At 37.7% G+C, this 22,285-nt stretch overlaps 1 protein-coding gene across 1 annotated transcript in view; it reads left to right on the top strand.

Annotated features, from left to right (window-relative positions):
* The window catches only part of FOCAD (focadhesin), a 302,193-nt gene that overhangs the window by 101,085 nt on the left and 178,823 nt on the right, over positions 1–22,285 (top strand). The window contains exons 10-11 of the mRNA XM_019668206.1: positions 2,245–2,447; positions 12,591–12,848. Of these exons, the coding sequence (XP_019523751.1) occupies positions 2,245–2,447; positions 12,591–12,848 (461 nt within the window). The remainder of the gene's footprint in view (positions 1–2,244; positions 2,448–12,590; positions 12,849–22,285) is intronic.

Raw genomic sequence — 22,285 nt, 5'->3', positions numbered from 1 at the left:
CCATCCTGCTACCTGTTGGCAGCTCAACGGCAACTCAGCTCGGGCTGGGCATTGAACCGCTGTTGCTCAGAGCTCGCACTCTTGCGTGAGCTCTTAACTAGTTGAGTCACTCGGCCGGCCCATCGAGATACAATTTGCTTACCATAAATTTCACCGTTTATAAGTGTACAATAAAGTGCCTGTTTAGTAAATTTACAATTATGCAACCAGTACCACAATCTAGTTTTAGAACATTTCCATCACCACCACCCCCGCCCCCATTTTTTTGTGTCTATACCATTAATCCTTATTCCCACCTTCACCCCTAGACAAATACTGACATGCTTTCTGTCTCTATAAATTTGCCTTTTGTGGGTATTGCATATAAATGGATTTTGGTTTTCGGCAAAAAGAAATTCCAGTGCTGTAGAGAAACCACATTGTTAATTGTGAAGCTATACTCCTTTGCTGGGACTCATGTATAATAGGATGATATGGGATCAGTTGGATAGCATACTTTTTGTTTTGTTAAACCAGTGTCTCTGATTTGAAATTATCTTAGTTAGATGGAATAAATCATGGAAAACTATTGCGCTAACATGTCATATTGAAAAGTAAGTAAGCACTGCTCTTCTGTATATTGAGAAAGTGTTCAAAGAAATAGAACAACCAATATTGGTTATTTCAAATTTGGAAAATACACAACATTAATAAAATATTATGCTTATTCATTGTTATCATTAGCCTTGATTGTAAGTAGCAATTTATAAAAATGCCTGGAAGATTTATAATATAGACTATATAAATATTTGTACTATATGCATTTCCTGTTTTGTTACAGATAATGGATTTTCATGACATTTCAGACAATTATGGATTAAGACATATTTAGGCAAAAAAATGTAAATTAGTAGTGGTAGAGTAACAGGGATTTGTACTTCATACCATGTTCAGGTTTGAGTTTCAGGCGATTTAATAAAATACTGGAAACTCATTGAAATGATTTAAGTTATGTGGAATTTTTTTATTTTGATTACTTTGATAATCTAGCTCAGAAATCAATGAATAACAAAATCTCAGTAAATCAGGGCTCATCAATAATTGAAAAAAGTATATTCATTATCTTTCTTAACTCATTCTGTTAATAGTCTAGGGGAGACTCTACATGTAACTAACTTATACATTTGTATGTATGTTTCTAATATTGTAAGTTGAGTTTTCATGTTAAAAAACAATGATTTATAAAAATGGGTTTGATTGTTATGCTGTTTATGGACTTGGAGACTTTCCTCATCTGCTTCTTAGCAGATACAGCTGAATGACAGCCCTGCCTCACCTTTTTTACTTATCTCTTAATACAATTCTAAGTTGGGTGTGTAAGGGAAGTGCGCACCTTGATCTTGTCACCTGCTGATGGGAGACTCCGTGGTCCCTTGGCTGTTTGTTGAAGGCAGTAGAAGGAGCTGACACAATATAAGGACAAATGTTGAATTGTATTTTAAGGAAATTTTTTTGACCTAAAGAAGAGTTGATTTATACTTCATAATATTTGATATATATTGTTTCTAAGAGTATCATCAGGTTTTTAGTTATGTACATTAGCAGCTTGTTTTAGCTAATAGTTAATTTTTATGTTCCTTTATTTTTTTTTAAAGATTTTTTTGGGGAATTGCGGGGAAGTGAACAGACAGGTAGACAAATTGCTGTTTTTGTTCTTCAGTCTAGTTGTGGAGGACGTTGCTTCACTGGCCCATGCTGGTATGATCATTGTGCTCTTCCCGGGTGAGGCAATCCGTCACCCGTCATTGGTCGGCTGCTCACAGCAGCTCCTGGCAGCTCACACCTGCTGCCGGCCGCTCATGCTGGCTGCCAGCCACTCATGTAGCTCATGGTAGCCCACTGCAGCCCTGCTGCAGCCTACGCCATCGCTGGCGACTCACAGCAGCCCAGCTCCAGGTCATCATCTGGATGATGTTCATCATCTTAGCTGTAGAGGGCGAGTGTTCCTGGCCCTCAATGTGGGATTCGAACCGCAGCCCTGCTGCTCAGAGTTGGCGCTCCCAAGCGAGCTCTTAACCAGCTGAGCCACTCGGCTGGCCCTATGTTCCTTTATTTCTAAAAAAGATAAGATCTATCATCTAAGTTACATGTCTGACCCAACTGTAAAGGGATAAGAAAACTTGCACAACACTCTTAAACAAAAGAACATTTTGTTTACCTGTGGGATTAATTTCTGAAAACATGAATTGTTGTTTTGATTAATAGCTTTGAAGCTCCTGTCTTTTGCTGGGGATCAGAAAATTCCAAAGTCATCCTTGCTGCTAGTGATGCCAGTGCTACAGATACTGTCTTCTACTGCCTTGGAAGACTGCATGTCCGTGGATGAAGACGGTCCATCGAGGCAGCAGTTGGCTCTGAACATTTTGGGAATCGTACAGCAGGAGTGCTACAGAGACAACCAGCCAAAGGTAGTGAAGTTCATCCTTGTTTCTCTTAAATAAAAGTAAAGTGGTAATGTGGGCTTTATGTCTCTGCACAGAACTTCACCTGATGAAGTATCTGTTGGGGTTAAACTCTATCACTGTGAACTGACCATTCTGTCAGGCAGTGGTGTAGGGGTTAGTATCTTCTTCTGGGTGGTGAGAGGGGAGGGTAGGCCTGCTGTGAAGTGTTTTGGAAATGCTGTATAATCTTTTGTCCTCTTTGAGTTTCCAGCATACATTAGTAGGTAAAGGTTCTAAGGAATCCTGCCTAAAAGGAACTAAGTCTATTTAGCCTAGTGCTATTCCTACATATTTGAGCATGGAATCATACTTTTTAATAAGCACAGTGTATTGCTAGATCAGGGACAGTCCCAGGAGGGAAATTGGGTCGAATGCTCGGAAGTTCTGGGATCTGTAAGAACTAAGACTTGATTTTTGAATATGGCACCTTAGGCCATATTCCCTGGCATAATGGCGGTTGGTGTCTCCTGTGGTGCCCCTGCTCTGCTGCCTCCAATTGGAAGACAGCAGGCCTGTCACATCCCATTCCTCCTTCTGCCTGCGAGGCATACCCCATTCTGCACCATCAGTCTCACTGTTCCTGTTACAGTAATGTCAAAAATATTGTCAATGTCTGGTTAATGGCTAGGTTCTAGACCTACGTTTGTCAGAATTTTTCTCTGTTGGCATTTGTTTTGCCTTTGGTAAAATGTGTTATAATACTTCCCAACCACTAGTTTTATGGGGATTGAATGAGGATTAAATAAGATAAAACTGGTGAAGCCTCTTAAGTCTCCATGGGGAGAGGCATTACATACCCGTAAATGCAGGGTAGTGCCATAGTTGGTTCATCTGCAAAAGCAGAGATCCCACTAATCATGTATTGTTAAATGTTCTAGCAGCAGAAATCCTGGCATTGTTATTCCTTTTTTGAGCATGCAGCCGGAACTACTAGCCTGTAGGCAAATTGAATGTATATTACAGCTTCCTAAATCCCAATTGTTTGACTGAAACTTTAAACTTAAAACAGATCATTGATTTGCATTAAGAGAAGGAAGTTCTTGCATCCTCCCTAAGAGGAGTACAAAATGCGGCCAATATTTTTCTAGCGGCCCTTTACCTTACCTCTTGACTTGCCCATGTAGAACAGTGATTGGATTCTGAATGGGGCTGGGGGCAGGACAAGATGTACTATATCTAAGAGTTCTGTTCCTTTAATTATGAGCGATATTTACTGAGAATCACCCGTATTTAATACGTATGTACTCAGCTTACTATTTGCTCAGGTGTGTGAACCTTATTCATCCATACTACTAGCTGGACTTTCCCTTCAGCAGCTGGGGAAGAGCCCTTATTAGGGTTATAAACATTTTTCAGATAATGGTGTGCTGCTTTGAGGCTTTGAATAGACATATGATCACCCTTTTAAAAAATTTAAACTGCAGTTTACTGTTGGCTTTTCTTCTGCACCTGTTTGGGACTCTACCAAACATACCTATAAATTTAACATGCCCCAGACTCGCCAGGTCTTTTCCTGAATCTTTGCTTTTACACATAATACCTTTTTGTCTCCTTTGCTAGACCTGTTCATTCTTCAAGACAGAGCCACAGTTCTCAGCCTCCCTGAGTCAGAATTCATCACGCTCTCTGTCTTTGTGCCCCAAGTACTTTGTTCAATAATGCTGTATCTTAATTTAGGGGGTTACCTCAAACTGTGTTATAAGCTCACTTAGGGAAAGAGTGCTGGCCCTTTTCATGCTTTGCCTTTATTTTCTAAGCACGTTAATATTTAAATTGCAACAATTGTTGAACTTTTTTTATTGTTTCCATCCTGTTTCCGCTTTGTCTTTTTCAGCTGATTGTAGATGAGATAATTAAGAATATTTTAGCCAGTTGTTAAATTGAGCACTTTCCTGTTTTCCACATCCTGAAAGAAATAGATAACATTCTCACTTATCTTTGCATCCTCAATACCTGACCAGTTGTTTTCCAGTAGACACTCAGTAAATTTCTGGTCAAGGAGAAACGTGTGCTTCTGAAAAGATCATTTTACCATCTCGATTTGTTACAGGGAGACCTTTGTATAATAACTACAGATTTTGGTGGTTTTTATTTTTATGATTTCATTTTAGATCGGTGACTCTGACTTTAGAGTATTTGATTTACAACTAAAGCAGTTCTTCAGAAGCACTCTTCTCCTGGCGAATGAAAACAAGGGGAGATACCTGTGCTGCCCAGTTCTATATTACCTGTCCTGTTACTGAGGTGTTGATAACCATGAAATAAAACAGATTTTAACTTCCTTCAATTTTTAAGAATTAAAAAATCTAAGATACCAAACCAGCCATTCATCTCTTTAAAATGAAAGATTAACATAATCTAATAAGCTTTTAATATTTTTTAGTGTTGTGTGGAAAAACAGGATCCTTTTCTATTAGGCTATTAAATGTGATATTTAAAACCACCTATTTGTGTTCTCCCAGGTTAAAAAAAAAAAAAGAAACACTCGTTATAAATTCTAAAGTACTTAAAATGTTGCTGCCCCTGCCCCTAGAGAATGTGGGGGTGGGGGTGAGGGGGTGGGGGGGAACAAAGCACCAGTATATGAATCAGGATCTAGTCAGGAGAGAGAAACCACAGTAGTAATTTGAACAAAGAAAAACTTAATAAAAAGAATTATTAACTAGTAATAAGAAGAGTTTCAGATTTACAGGGAGATAGTAAATCAATAGTAAGTTGAAGTAAGCTGGTTTCTTAAAAGTGTTTGGTTGAAAGTTAAAAGGAATTAGTAAAATCTTAGATCTTGTGTTTCTATCATTATTTTCTGAATAACATGGATACTGAGGGTGGTACTGGTTGTCTTTTGGTGATAATCAACCACTCCCACGCCTCTCAACTCTTAACTAGATTCTTCACCGAGGCAGTGAGCAGACCCTCTTGACGCTCTATCGAGTCCAATGTTCTGTGTCTGGTCTGGTGAGCGATTAAAATCTTTCTAGTAAAAATCTGTCCTCATTTTGAGAGTCTCTAGGTTTGAGTTTACATACCCCTCCCTCTCCTGATCAAATCTTGGCTCCACTTTTGGTAAGCCTGTTTTAGTTATTATGATAGATGGATATTATTCTTTAAAGTTAATGAAAATCTGTATTGTTCACCTGTATTCACAGTTTCTTTTTCAGACCTCTTTAGACAAAGAAGTACTAGTATCAGATGTTCGTCTTATTGTTAATACGTAACATACCTGACCATTTTTATTAAGAGCTTTTCAAAATAATGATTCTCAACTCTTTTATACCTGTAAAAGATGTTTTGCAACCATTTAATATTCACTGAAATGTTATTTTTTCTATTGTTTTTTTTCCACTCATTTTTATTTTATTTACTTTTTAATCCCCCCCCCCACACACACACACACAGTCCCGAGACATGGAGTATAGTGTGGGAGTGGAGTCAAGGGAATTGTAATAGATACATATGATAATGGGTGGGGGAGTGGGGCGGCGGATTGGAGGAGGGGGGTTGTCACTTTGAGGGGTAAAAAGTATAACTAGTGCACTGTGTTGTACAGCTGAAACTAATTTAAAAAATGATTATTTTCTCATTTTTAAAAAACTTAAGATTTTTATTAAAATATAGCTAACATACAATGTTATATTAGTTTCAGATGTACACCATAGTTATTTAACATTTATATATCTAAAGAAATGATCACCATGACAAGTCCGGCAACCATCTGACACTGTACCACACTACCACAATATTATTGACTATATCCCCTATGCTGTACATTACATCCCCAAGACCTGCTGGTTTTATACCTGGAAATTTGAACCCCTTATTCCCCTTTACCTTTTCTCCCTCTTTTTTAGTTTTTCAATTACAGTTGACATTCAGTATTATTTTGTATTAATTTCAGGTGTGCAGCATAGTGGTTAAGACATTTATATAATTTAAGAAGTGATTCCCCTGACTACTCTAGTACCCACCTGGCACTATACATAGTTATTACCATATTATATTCCCTATTCTTTACTTTATATCTCCATGACTATTTTGTAACTACCAATTTGTATTTCTTAACCCCTTCACTTATTTTTCACCCTACTCCCCAACCCCCTCCTATCTACCACCACGATAAACCTAGTACCCATCTGACAATACGTAGTTATTGACTATATTCCTTATGTTATATTTTACATCCCTGTGACTGCTTTGTAGTAACCAATTTTTACTTAATGCCTTCCCCTTTTTCACCCATCCCTAACCCCTCCATCTGGCAACCATCACAATGTTCTCTGTATCTATTAGTTTGTTTTTGTTTCATTTGTTTATTTTGTTCTTTAGATTTCACTTATACTCATAAATGAAATCAAATGGCATTTGTCTTTCTCTGTCCAACTGACTACACTAGACACAATACCCTCTAGGTCCATCCATGTTGTTGCAGATGGAAAGATTTCATTCATTTTATTTTATTATTTTATTTTATTATTTTTTATTGTGAAATACACATTTTTAAAAATTAGTTTCAGCTGTACAACACAGTGCAATAGTTATACTTTTTACCCCTCAAAGTGACAACCCCTCTCCCTTCATTCTTTTTTTATGGCTGGGTAATATTCCATTGTATATATGTACCTCCTGCTCTTTATCCATTCTTCCATCTACAGGCATCCAGGCTGCCACCACATCATGGGCATTGTAAACAATGCTGCAATGAACATATGGATGCATACAACCCCTTGAAGTAGCATTTTGGGTTTCTTTGGATGAATACCCAGAAGTGGGATTACTGGGTCCTACTTTGTCTCTTGTTATAGCCTTTGTTTTAAACTCTGTTTAATCTGGTATAAGAATTGCTACTCCAGCTTTTTTTTCTTTTCATTTTCATTTTCATGAAATATTTTTTCCCATCCCTTTACTTTCTGTCTGTGTGTGTCTTTCAATCTGAAGTTAGTCTCTTGTAGGCCACATACGTAAGGATCTTGTTTTCTTATCCACTCAGCCACCCTATCTTTTTATTGGAGCATTTAATCCATTTACATTTAAATTGTTGATAGATATATAGCCATTGCCATTTTATTATTCTTAATTTTGATTTTTTTTTTTTAATCTTAAAGCAGTCCCTCTAAGATTCCTCGTAATTCTGGTTTGGTGGTGATGAACTCCTTTAGATTTTTCTTGTGTGGGAAGCTCTTTATCTGTCTTATGAGTCTAAATGATAGCTTTGTTGGGTAGAGTACTTTTTTTTTTTTTTTTAGCTGAGTCATCCTGCCACCTGTTGGCAGCTCAGTGGCTGCTCAGCTCAGGCTGGGATTCGAACCGCTGTTGCTCAGAGCTCAAACTCTTGAGCAATCTCTTAACCAACTGAGCCACTCGGCCGGCCCTGGGTAGAGTACTTTTGATTGTAGGTCTTTGCTTTGCATCGCTTTGAATATTTCCTACCAATCCCTTCTGGCCTATGCAGTCCCTGTTGAGCAATCAGCTGATATGATATTCTTATGGAAGCTTCCTTTTAGGTAACTAACTGCCTTTTTCTTGCTGCTTTTAAGATTCTCTCTTTGTCTTTAATCTTTGGCATTTTAATTATGATTTGTCTTGGTGTGGGCCTGTTTGGGTTCATCTGTTTGGGACTCTGCATTTCCTGGGCTTGAATATCCATTTCCTTTGCCAGGTTAGGGATGTTTTCAGCCATTATTTCTTCACATAGGTTTTCAATTCCTGCTCTCTCTCTTCTCTTTCTGGTACCCCTCTGATGCAAATGTTGGTATGCTTGATGTTGTCCCAGAGACCCCTTAAACTGTCATTTTTTGGGTTCTTTTTTCTGTTTGCTGTTCTGATTGTTTTTTTCTACCTTATCTTCTAAATTGCTGATTTGACCCTCTATTTCATCTGATCTACTGTTGATTCCCTCTAATGTATTCTTTATTTCAGTTATTGTATTTTCTCATTTCTGACTGTTTTTTTTTTTTGTTTTCTGTCTGCATTTTTATGGTTCCTATCTTTTTTATTGAAGTTCCCACTGAGATCATTGAGCATCCTTATAACCAGTGTTTTGAACTCTGCGTCTGATAGATTGCTTGGCTCTGTTTTGTTTAATTCTATTTTTGGTGCTTTGTTCTGTTCTTTCACTTGGGACATGTCTCTTTGTCTTTCTATTTTGGCTGACTTCCTGTGTTTGTTTCTGTGTATTAGTGAGGGCTGCTCTATCTCCTGGTCTTAGTAGGGTGGTCTTATGTAATAGGTGCCCTGTGGGGCCCAGTGGTGCAGCCTCCCTGGTCGCTAGAGCTGGGCGCTCCAGGCGTGTCCCTTTTATGGGTTGTGTGTATCCTCCTGTTGTAGTTGAGTGTTGGTTTTTGATTACTTGTTAATGGGAGGAATTGACCCTCAGGCTGATTGGTTGTGAGGACTGGTGGTGACTAGAATGGAGGAGTTGTGATGCAGACGTTGACCCTACAGATCTGGTTTTGCTTTAGCAGAGTTCTGGTGCTAGTTTACCCTTTGGGTTTATTGTCCTTGGAAGTAGCTGGATGATGCTCTGGCTCAGTCTGAAGTTGGCCACTGGGCCTGCCTGTCCCAGGGCCTTCTGGGAGGGGACCTGCTATAGGCCAAATTGAGCCACAACCTGTACCCTGCCTGGGGCCACCTGGCATGAGCCACAAAGCAATCCGTAGATGGCCATTGCCCATGTTGTACTTGGAGGTGCCTCAAGAGCCAAGCTCAAATCAAGGCCAGCTGTTGCTAGTGTCGGGCTTACGGCTGCTCAGCCAAAGGTCTGGGTCATGCTAAAGCCATATGCTGTTGTTTGGGTTTTGTGAACCTTTGACAGATTTTAGGAGCGTCCACAGCATGAGCCAAGGCAGTTGGTTTGTATGGAAAAGCCACTGCAGAAGGCTTGGGTGGGCCCAAAATTTGGGTGGGGTGGGATCTCAGGGAATCAACGAGGCAGGGTGAGCAGTGTTAGTCAGGAGACTCAGAATTGGTGGTTGCCTGCATTTGCCCTCCAGGAGAGGTGAGTGCTCAACAAAGAAACAGTGGCTTCCACCAGCTCCTCTGTCAGGGAGAAAGCTGCCCCTCCAGCCCTCGCTTTGAAGCCAGACAATTCAGTTTCTCCCCATATGTCCCTGGCACCTTTTAAGCTGCTACCTCAGTGCTGGAGCTCGGAGTAAGTCTGTCAGCATGTAAGTCCATGGGTGGGCCTTTTAAGAGGATCACCTGGGATTGCAGCTGCCCACCGTCTCAGTCAGCCACTCTCTCTGTTGGTTTTCACAACCAGAAGTCAGAAGTAATGGAGACTTCTCTTCCCAGCACTGAAACCCTGAACTGGGGAGTCTGATGGGTGCTGGGACCCCTCGCTCCTGGTGGGTGCGGGGAACCTCCGTAGCTGAAATACCTCTCTCGATTTTTAATGGTCACACACGGGTGTGGGATGAGCCTGTTTTGCATTACTGCTCCTTTTATCAGTCTCACGGTGGCATCTTTTTTATGTCCTTAGTTATAAGTTCAGCTCGACTTTAGGCGATCCTCAGTGATAGTTGTTGTGTAGTTTAATTGTAATTTTGATGTGGTCGTGAGAGGAGGTGAGAACAGCGTTTACCTACTCTGCCATCTTAACTGAAACTCTCTCTCTTTCTTTTATTTTTTATTGACTTATAATTCACCTAACATAAACTTCTCTTTTATTTCTGAACACCTATTTTCTCCTCAAAAACACAGAGCCTGCCAGCACTTTCACAGGTTCTCCCACAGGCTTCGGGGCCAGGGTTTGGTAGCTGGTGCTGAGGGAAAACCCTTGGTTTTATCCTTGCCCTCAGACTGTTCCAGTGGACTATGCCTGCCACTCATTGGGACAGAGAGACCGTTTTGTGATGTCTTATTCAACACTGTGCCTTTCTTCTGCTACTCTAAGCTTAGACAAACAAAAATTAGAGCCTAAACCTGGACATAATACTTCAAGTAAAGTAGGATTGCTTTTCTGTTTTAGTATGTTTATTGTTACATGTTTTTGTAATATTGCTGCTTTTGACTTAATTTATGTTTCAGGGTGATTTCCAATTATTTTCTTTTATACTCATGTCCTCCAGATTTATGTTTTTCTCCTAAGGATGACAGTGATAACATTTCCTTGTATTTTGCAACTTTGGGTACTGTGCTAGTGGCTTTCTTGATATTGTCTCATTATCTACCTCAATAATCTGGGTAGGAATTTTACAAACAAGGAAAATAAGGCTCAAAGAGATTGCATAACAGCCAATAGTTGGCATGGCTATGCTGAAGTCTTAGCCTTTTAAAACCGAAGTCCAATGCTATTTGCCATTAGTCTAGAGAACTTGATTCTGATCTTTAATGAATTTTATCATGGGGGGAAAAAGTATTGTTAGGGGGAGAGAGAGAGAGAAAGAGAGAGAGCGAGCACGTGAAAGGGAAAGAGAATAAGTTTAGATATTATTTAATTTTTTAAATTTATAATTTTAATTATAATACATAAAAATGTGTCAAAAATTATAAAATGGATACATTGAGTAGTCTCCTTTTCACCTTTGATTCTGATTGTCCAGTTCCCAACCTCCAAAAAGAAAATGAAAATTATTGTATATTAATTTCTTCTATATTTGTCTAGATACAAATACAGAGTTTTTCCCTGCACTCACCCTTTAAAAAAAAAAAAATTGATAGCATCCCAGGCACGCTATCTGTATCTTGTGTTTTCATGTGGGAGATCTTTTTCAAAGCAGTAAAGATGGAGCTCTTTCATTTGTTTTTATAGTGGCATTTACTTTCAAATAAATATTATCTCCACTCTTAAGCATATACTTAAAATGTTGAACACCTGTGTCCTCACAAATTTTTTATAGGAATATTCATAGTAGAATTTTTCATAATAGCCAAAAAGAGGAAACAACTCCAATGTCCATTAATTGCTAAATGGATCAATAAAATATGGTATATCCACACAATGGAATGTTATTTGACAATGAAATGAAGTATTAATACAAGCTACAACATGGATAAACCTTGAAAACATGCTAAATGAAAGAAGCTAGTCAAAAAAGACCGTATGTTGTGTGATTCCTATTATATGAAATAGCCAAAATAGAAACAGAAGATAGATTAGTAGTTACCATTAGATAGTAATGATGGTTATACAACTCTGTGAATTACTAAAAATCCACTGAGTTGTAAACTTTAAAAGGATGGATTTTATGGTATGTGAATTATATCTCACTAGAGCTATTAAAAAAGTTTATAAAATCTAACTTTTACTTTCCATCCTTTCAATTATTATCTTTATCCATATTGTCAGTCTCCAATAACAGGACAGTTATAATCTAGAGATTTCTAATTTGTATCATTATACTTTAAATTAATTAAATTACTTTATTCACAGGCAATATCCAATGCATCTTTCCTGAGCCATTTGGGCACAGAGCTCACCTTGGCAGAGTTCTAGCCATTCTCTGTGCCTGACTGCACAGCTGTATTTCTGTGAGGAGCCATTTCTCAGATTGACTTAAGCATAGCATCTTCTTTGGGTATCATTTCAGCTTAGAGCTGTCAGGCTATTTCTTATTGCAGAAGTTATTTACAATTATTAATGAATTCTCAGTCTCCAGCTGAACCAACTCTGTTCCTGTCAACATACTGTCTATTAGAAAAATGAATTGTCCTCATCCCAAGTCTGCCATCTGTCCAGGGCTGCCTCTTACCCGGTCCTGGAGCTGGGCAGATACAGTGGGTTTTTTGTTTTTTTTTTTCTTCTATCTTTCCTCTCGTTGGTGAATACTTTCTTAGTGATAATGTTTTTTTCCAAACTCTGTTGCCTCTGGATCTTCTTTATTGATCCTTTTTTTTTTTCTGCCTTAACTAAGAGAAAGTGATAAATATGAGGAAAAGTAGTGTATAAACTGTTCTAGAGTTCCATATAACGACTATTTTCTCTTTGTGTAATCCTATTAGCTCTAATATGTGCAGAGAGGTTTGGGACTGGAATTGAAAATGTTGTATTCATTTTGTTGGAAAGATTGGTTTCTTATAATGAAATATAAAATGTAAATGAATACCAGCAATATATTTCTCACAAATGTATTTATCTCATTTATTCCTGTCTTTTTTGTGTTTCTTTTTCAGCCGTCCTGCAAGCTTGTCTTCCCCATAACCAGCACATATGGTTCAATGTTTGCAGCCTGGAGGATCCTTGAAGTAATGAGAGAAGAGTCTGCAGCAAGTGACTGGTTGGCTTCAGTCGAGTCATTGCTGCCTGTTACTACAGTGATCCCTGTGCATGTTTTTCTCCTGCTGGCCCACCTCCTTGTTGAAGATAAAGGACAAAATCTTTGCCAAATACTAAAGGTCACTACAAAGTTAGCCCAAGCAGATTCCTCTCAGGTAAAGCCAAAAAAATAATGGAACAGTAATGAGGGTAAAGCTTAAGTATTGGAATTATAGATTTTTAAATTATTATTATTATTTTTCATTGGGGAATTGGGGAAGGGGAACAGCCAAGTTGTTGTCCTTCAGTCTTAGTTGTGGAGGGCACAGCTAGCTCAGCTCCAAGTCCAGTCGCCATCCGCCACCCATCGGCAGCTCGTGGCCACTCAGCTCAAGGTGCCGTGTTCAATCTTAGTTGCAGTGGGTGTAGCCCACTATCCCATGCTGTAGTCAAACCGGCAACCTTGTTGTTAGGAGCATCGTGCTCTCACCAGATCAGCCACTCAGCCATCCTGCCACCTGTTGGCAGCTCAGTGGTGACTCAGCTCGGGCGCAGCTCACTGGCCAATGTGGGAATCGCACCAGTGACCCTGTTGCTAAGAGCTAACCAACTGAGCCACTCGGCCAGCCATAGATTATTCTTACTTTGTGGTTGATTTTTTTTTTCTGTCCTTTATCTTCCCAATTTGTTCTTTTTTCTTTTTACTCTGAGTTAATCTATACTTAATGATGCAAACATTTCTTTCATGAGATCACACTTTGCAAGGAAATCTGCACATGATACTTTTCTGGTATTTTTGTTTATTGGTGGATTTACTAATTTGTAATGCTTTTGTTAACTCTTGGAGCCCATTCCAAGGTGGATATTCCTTAATTCTAATATTGATCTTTTAAGGTGGATGCAAAATAATTAACTCAGTTTAAAGATGCCTATACAATAGGCATTAACCTCTTCTTGACTTGTTGCAATTTGATCCTATCTTTAATCAGTCATTTAATAAACTAAAAAATGTTGGGTCCTTGCTGTATATGGTACTGATCAAAATGCTGGGATGTGAGGATAAACAACCATATTTGCTGTCTGGACAGACCTTGGAGTGTAATAGAAAGTAGTCAGGCATTAATAAGACTTTTTACCCCCCTTTTAAACTATATATTTAGCATAGTACGCTGTAGTTTTTTTTCCATTGGATAGAACCTCTAGAATGCATTTCCTGTGACGAGAAGGATCTTCTAACCAAGTAGATATGGTACTTTTATTTTCTTCTGTTTATTCTTACCTATTCTTGTGTTTCTTTTCAAGCTTGGTGAGGAAAAAAGTCCATCTCTTTATGGAAAGTTATGTGTTCCTATAGGAAGAAAATTTGGTGGTGGAGGTGGATACATGTGTATTTAAGATATGAAGTTAATGTGTTTGGAATTTTTTTTTTGGCCCCAACTTGTTATGCTGATTCCTTTTTGTCAAGGAAACAACTGCTGCTATCTCACAGATAGTTTTTCTCCTGACCAGGCCTCTGCTGCTTTGATTCTGCAAGTGGGTCTGCAGTGCACTCATGCCTCCTACTTTATTTCTTTCTTCACCTTCTGTAATGATCTTGCTTCTACCAAACGTTTTCTTTCAGTGTTGACACTTTGCAGGATAATCTCTTTAGAATAGTTAATGCACAGATAATGTCTGGGGATTATCCAAAGAAGTCATACAGTAGATTACCTGATCTGTGTATGCCACTGATATAAAATACATATTACATCAATACAATGTGTATTGATACTCAGGAAATGCAATGAGTCTTTGAAATTCTAGGGTGATACTTTCGGTTATAAGTAACAGAAACCCATCTGTCTTAAACTGTGTTTATTAGGTCAAGAATTTAGAACAACTATGGCCTAGACAGTGTATGATTCATTGCACAGTTTGTTCCTTTCTTCTATGGATTGGCCTGAAGCCAAAAGCCTTATAGTCTTATATTCACAATCCAAAAGGAAGCGAGGTGTAGAGATATTATACTTGGATTGGCTTTGTGTGCGTGGGTCATGTGCTCACACCGGGTCTACCTTTAGGGTAGGAAAATGGGGCTCTTTAATCGTTGATCCTGGGCAGAACGGAGGTGGGTGAAGTGTCAGGGTCCTGAAATTGCCTATGCCACCAGGATCATGTGAATGAGGGAGGGGTGAGTCCCCAGAGGAAAAATAGTTTCCTGGTAATAAAAGTGGGAGTATGCGAAATAGGAAAAAACGTGGAGAAGAACTCCTCAGTTAGTGTTTTGGGGACACTGAAATGCTATAAATGAGTTTCAGGTATGCTAAGATATTATTTCCCCCACCTCTAAGCTCTCAGGTAGCCAGGTAAGTGGCTAAGCTCAGGGTGTCAGAAGTCCTTTGCTGGTAGCTTCTAGCCACCTAGTGTTTCATTTATTTACCCCAAATATCCTTATAAACATTATCCCTCATGTGTGCCATGAAATGGAAAAGGTTGGGAAGCACTAGAGTGACCATCAGGTTCATTTATTTATTCAGTAAATGTTTATTAAGAAACGGTGGTATAAATTGAAGTCACATTACACTGTTGATTACTTCTTGGATGGTTTTGAAAGGAATGAGAAAGAACACCCAGTGTAATTATGCTTGTTAAGGTGAGTGGTAGGGTGAATGTTTAAATATAATTACCCAGATTCATGTAGAAACAAAGGCAGTATCATTAATAAGAACTTGGAAGTGGATTAAGTGTTTTGAAAAGGACAAAACAAGTGTCCTAGAAGTAGGAGATAGTGTTTTTTTCCTCATTTTTCTTTATGAAGTGACAGTATCATACCATTTCACTGGCCTTTAGCTACAAGGTAAAGCAGCCAAAAAGAGAGGACTGAGTATTTTGAAAAAGCAAGCTTTCTAGTTGTGAGTAGATACTTGGAATACATTCTATTAAAATGAGTTAGGGTTGTAATTTATTATTGGAGTGTTTTCTATTTCTTTCATTAGGTTGACAAGGCTACATGAAATGTGTTCATATTTTACATCTGTTTGTCCTTTCTCACGTTATAGAAAGAATCTGTATTATATATAAGCAATCACTGCCTCAAATTCCTGGGGGAGTTGATAGTAACAAAAAGTCTTAGACTACTAATAAGCAGAAGCTAAGTAAATAGGTAGGTAAGAGTAGGAATTTAAAGGCTGTCTGCCATCTCTGTTTTGGTGGTCACTTAACCCCTGTAGTAGAATTTGCTGGCCTGCAGTATACTTATCTAAGTATTGTGTTTTGTGACAAATCTTGAAAGGGATGTGCCATATATAAAGTATGTTTTGGTATTATTGTTATTATTCTAATAATAATTTCTGTGAAATAATTCATAGAAATTATTTTTAGTAATACTAATTAATAGGAATACAAATTATCGATATCAACTAGTAATGTTTTTATTATTGTTAATAATGGTAAGAAAATGTGCTTTAAAAAAAATGTGATTCTCCTACTTCTTGTTGTGCAGTTTGAGGAATCCCCCTTCTGCAATGAGTTTTTATCCTTAGTCTCTCACTTGGTTCCCCTGCGGCATGCATTTGTATTAGGTTTAATACATATAGGCCATAGAAGATTATGAAGCTAAGTAGTCTGAAGGGAACTTGGCTTTGTGAGGACCATTTTAGAGTTAACTGGATACAGATGATGATGTTAAAATAACTAGATTGTTACCCAAAACTACAGCAATAAATCAACACTTGAAAGAATACTGAGAAGCTTTTTTTTTTTTTTCTCTGTATCTAGAAATGCTGTCAGTAGTTACTAATCCCAATAGTTTTCTTACCTGGACATGAGACTTAATTTGCAGAAGATGCAAGCTCAGGTCAGGCAGTGCTCAGTAAAAGTTAAGTGCCTTTTACATTCTTGGAGGTGATGTGTTAGAGTGTTCTGGGGAGAGATCCAAGAATGAGCATCCTGGGTGAATTTCTGTGGGTTTTGAAAGTTTTAAACATATTGATTTAGTTTAGAGAGAGGTTTTCATATCATAGTTTGTGCTTATAAATGGAGTGCCATCTATTTCCTTAATTTGTGCCTGTCCCCCCATTCCCCCTTCCCGGAAATAACAGTTGATAGATTCATGTGCTTTTTGGTTATATTTATATAACAGTCACCACATTTCTGATAACTGTGAGTAATGTGACTTTTTTACATTTTGAAGTAAATCATTCAGGCTGTCTTCAGAGATACCTAAATGACAATGGAAACACATGGCTTGCTTTGTGGCTCATGTACAGTAATGTCTAGTTGGCCTCATTCTCTCGTCAGAGGAAAAGGAAGCTATTTCCTATCTCTGATTTGGCTGGGATCTGCTCCCATCTGGTATGAAATCGATAGTAGTGAATGTTAAACGTAGGCTCTACTGAGTTACATTAAAGAAGAATGTGGACCCTAGGCCTAAATGAGGATGTTTTCTAAACTTCAATATGGCTTTTTAAGGGAAACCTCAAATCATGTTTCAAACCCTTAGCCAATGGTTGACCATCCTGTGTAACATGATTGTGGACATTTTGGAAAGATCTCAGACTGATATAATCTCCTTAAGAAGAGGTTAATAACTTAGTTAATCAGTGAGTATTGATTGACCTCCTATTTCCACCTTCATGAGAGCCCAGCACGATGACACTGCACTTGTGAAGAGCCACATTTGGTTCGGTGATCTGCACTGTGTGCCTCTAATACACATTTAACAGGTGATAGCACAAGTTTTCTACTTCTTCAACGCATTCCATATACCTGATTGTATCTTGCTTCTAAGACTCTGAGCCAGAAACTTGACGTTTTCTTCCTGTCTTCCTATCTTTCTCTTCCATTTATGACTTTGTTTAGTTATTTGCCAACTCTGACCTTGGCTTTCAGTAATTGCCACCCCCATTCCTTCTGGTAGCTTCAGGTAAACTGTTCTAAATCTACCTGGGATCCCCCCCCACTGAACCCCCCTAATGTTTCTCTGGCTCCTGACCCCTTGGGAAGAAAGGGATATTACTTACCTCTTAAAACCTTCTCCGAATAGCTATTAGCTTAGCTGTATTGTATTAACTATATTATTAGCTAATTACTTAGTATATGTTTATTAATATATTAAGTATATAATAACTATACTTTTTTATTATATTAACAGTATTTAAATATGTAATAATTATAATTATTTATTATGTTAACTATATGACTGTGGCTATTAACTATGTTATATTAACTATATGGCTTCCCTATAGCTGTTGGTATTGAGATTTCTCCATCTAAAGCATTATATCTAGAGAATAATAGAGATGCTGGAAGAAGCTGTTTTTCACATAGCTGTATGATTCTACAAAAACCTTATAGGAATCATTAGATACTTAATAGTATGTCTTATAAATATATATAGAGAGAACAACCTAACAAAAGGTTATATTTTCTTTTGGAAATCAAGGATACTTGTTAGTGGTTTTAGAACCTAAGAAAATATGTTTTCTTCCTGTGTTCCTACCTATATTGTTAAGAGTTTATGGCAATATTAAATATTGAGGCATCTGAATTGAACATTAACCAAAAAGTTTAGTAACTTTTAGATAGGCCAAGATGGTTTAAAATAAAGTGTTATAATAGCTCAGTGTGTCAACTTCAATGGAATAACTTTAAATACTATGGAAAGAATATCATTTTCTTTTTGACTGATTTATAAAAGGAATGTGCCAAAGAAGAAAAGTTTATCAATTTTGACTTCAGAGAATCACATATTCCTTCCTTAAAACCTTACCCTCATTGAGGAGCTTGACAAATTAAGTTTTGTGAAACTCTTTCAAACCTTTGGTACTTACTTCTTTCTTGTTTGGAAGTGGGGATAGAGTTGTGGTTTTTTTTATTTTGTTTTGTTTTTACTTGTATTTTACAACTCTGTGGCCATTTACTTCCTTTTTACATTTTGGTTGTTAAGCCTAGCTAAAGGTCTTGCTTAATGGGAACAATTCCAATCTTTGATAATTTTATTTTATCCTTTAATGTTTTCAAGGGCTTAATTTGTTCCATTTGTAAAAGTGTACACACTTTTGAGCCATTTGAAATCACTTATGTGGCTAGGTTCATGGCCTGTGACTTGCTAGTCTTTTAAAAGTCATCTATTATCAAGTAGTAAAAAGTTGACTTTCAGGGCAGAATCCTGTGATAGTTCTACCCTGGGTCATAAGCCATATTTTAACGTGGAAAATGAATAGGAAATGTGTGAAATTTAATGGTCTGTAAGTTACTGCTGTGAGAAAAGGAGAAAATACATTCTATAAAAGAACTTGCACAAAGAGTCTTTGGACACTTTGCACTCTGTTCTATTGTCTCCAGGTTCTGTGAATTGCTACCCCCTGAAGTCAGTTTCCATCCTGAAGTCTGGTTGTTCTTCACACCAGCAAAAAGAAGCCGGAATGTACAGCACTTTTAATAAAGAGCTTTACAGACAAGGAGCGCTATACTACTATTGCCTTGTAGCCGTAGCATCGATTATGCCTAGAGCAAAATTGGGATGAGCTTGTCAGCGTGAAGCAATTAGACAAAGAAAAACACAGACCAAAATACCAAGTCAACTATCTAGTCCATCCTGTGGCGATATGTTTATTTCTTCTTTATAAAACCCACATAGAGCTCTGTATAATCAAATGTTTTTAGCTCGCATTTGAACCTTTTAATGTTTTTCCTTTTTTTTTTTTTTTTGGCATGAAGCCTAAGGTTTATATTCAGGGAGGTTCTGTGTCAACATCTTGACTTTCCTGAGTGTTCATGTTGGGCTGAGTTTCTTCTGAGGAGTTTGCGGATTACAAATTTCTTAAAATTCTCACTGAAAGAATTGCTTGATTGTGATTTTCAGTTCAACCCTATATCACTGTGACACTAGCTTACTAATATACTGAAAGAAAAGCCATTTGTTATGTCACTGAACACTGATTCTCAGAAAGGACGGGAATGGAGTTTGGTGAGGATGAGGTCCAAAGCTGCATTGAGAACAGTGGAGTCTGTCTGCCTCCGTTTGAATGTCAGGTAACAGTAGCTCTGTCTGCTGGTTAAAACCTTTTTAGGGTTGGCTTCTAGTGTGGGTGAGGGACTTGGAGGGGAATCAGCAGATCTTGTGGTGACTTTGAATGTTAAAACAGGCATGAGGAATTCTGCTTGAGGGGAAAATACACTGAAGTCCACCATTGCCAGAGTAAAATTTTTCTAATTGAACCGGTGGATAGGGAAGGGAGAAACTGCCAGTTGACATCCTTACCGTTCACTCTTCAGCCCTTCTGTAGTCAGCCCTTCAAATTAGGGGAGAATGTGATTTGAGGAAACATTTTCTTGCATCTCCAGAAGCAACCCATGACAGCTCCCTAGATTTCAATGTAGTCGACTCATTTACTGTAGAAGCTGAAACATCTTCTTGAACAAAGGAATAGCCAATAAAAATAGCCAATATTTACATATGCTTTTATATACCAGTCACTATTCTAATCGCTTTATTTTCACATATTCATTAACTCATTGAGTACGCACAGCTCTTTGACGTTGGAACCACCACTATTTAGGAACCAAGGCATGAGTTGAACTTCCCCAAAGTCACACAGCTAGTAATTGGCAAAGTCAGGATTCGAATCCAGCACATGTGGTTCCAGAGTCTGTGCTCTTACCCAATATGCTGTACTGTCTCTCTACAACTTTTAGTTAAAACATTTAAAAACATGTTTTGAAAGAGTAAACAAGGTTCACTAGCTTTACATTTCTTATACTGGCCTCATTAGTTATAGAGATCATTAAATGCTCAGGAAGGAACCTCAACATTTGTTTGAAACCTGGCCAGAACTTTATTCTTGTGTGATTATTTCTGCTTCTGTTATGCTAGCTTCCATTGACCCTTCTGTAAATAGGCAAATCACATTTAGCCAGATATTTATATCTAAATAGAACACATATACACCAAGTCATGACTTGTGTAAACATGTATCCGAAGGAACATTGAGACGGTCTAAGGGAATCAGCATCAGCAAGCATGCGTCCAATTGGGGTTATGGCTTATGGTAAAAAATTAGTCCTTTATACTTCTTTTGTTTCTGATGATCGTAATTGGAAGGTTCTGAAATCTAATCAAATATAGGAATATTTTCTAATGAACAAAAAATGTAGGTTGTTGTATTCCCTTTATTTTGAAAAATGTTTACAACATGTTGAGAAAAATTACATCTTGGTTGTTAAGTTTGAAACATTTAAAAGGTTTGGCAAGATATACAGTTAATTTAGTTCTTGAAACATCATGAAGGATTGAGTTATTCAGTAAATATTCATGGAGAACCTCTTTGGGACACACATTTTAATTGGAACTTGTGATACAAAGACAGTTATTGGGGAACTCACAGTCCACAGGGAAGATGGGCACTATGCAACCAGAATGCCTTGGGATAAGTACTATGATACAGGGAAGCGCAAGGTGTTGTTTCAGCTCAGAAAGGGGTAGAGCTAAATCTTAATAGGAAGATTGCCTGGAGTAGGTGGTTTATGAACTGAATCTTGCTGGACAAATACAAGTTAAAGAAACAACATCTTTCAAATGAACTAGGAGAAGCATATTTTTTTGTTTCTATTACATATAAAGTACTACTTTTTATATATGGCATATGATCCTCTTTGAGTACCATTGTCAGGCAAACAGTGGAATAAATAAGTTTTTGGAGGTCCTGGAGTAGTTCTTCACTTTGTGAACCATAGATTCACTAGCAGTAATTTTCTTTTATATTTCAAGTGTAATTTTTTCATCGGGGAATGAAGGAAAGCCAATGACAGTCTCAGTGATAGCTACTATTGATAGCTATAACTGAGGTGACACAATTTGGTGAAAAAGGTCTATTCCAGAATTCTTATAGTTGGACAGCCATGTTAGCTCTCTTACCAGAATTCTTGAGACTTATTCTGTCTCTCTTTTAAGCACAATGGGCTTCTACCCCACCAGTGACAATTTTGAGCTTTTCATGATAGATTGTATAACAGACTCTTAGTTTTTTTGTGTGTGTTTTTTTTTTAATTTTTTATTGTTAGTTTCAGGTGTACAGAACAATGCAATAGTTACCCTTTTCACCCTCACAAAGTAACAACCCCCCTCCCCCCATCCACTGCCCTCCCACCCCTGATGACTCTTAGTTTTTATGACATTTTATGTAATCACATTGGCCATATAAAGTGTTTATTTCAAATGGGTAGAGATGGTGAAAACCTCTGTGGAGCCAGACATATAGTTAAGAAGTGTCTTGGGATGATTTCTACATGTCAGGCTTCCAGGGCATTGATTGGACTTTTGGAAACCTTGTGTCCTGTTATTCACGTTTATTAGCGTTCTTGTGGTAGTGGATTATGTCTGCATATAAGACAATTTATGTATTTTTTCTCCATCTAAAGAAAACAAGCATATAGAAATATATGTAACCTGTATTTATCATATCACAGTCAAACAGCACTAAAGATGAGTGAGATGAGTAAGGACAATTAGCATTTTGAAGTGTCCTATAGTTATCATAAATGGAAGCTGTTTGCAAAGGAAATTTTCAGTAGACTACAATTAGATTTAGAATTCATAAAAGGAATTCCTCAAGGGAAATTTTCTTACTTGTTT

The sequence above is a fragment of the Hipposideros armiger genome, unplaced genomic scaffold (assembly GCF_001890085.2).
Source record: "Hipposideros armiger isolate ML-2016 unplaced genomic scaffold, ASM189008v1 scaffold_520, whole genome shotgun sequence".
Lineage (NCBI taxonomy): Eukaryota > Metazoa > Chordata > Mammalia > Chiroptera > Hipposideridae > Hipposideros > Hipposideros armiger.
This window is presented reverse-complemented; position numbering and strand designations above follow the sequence as displayed.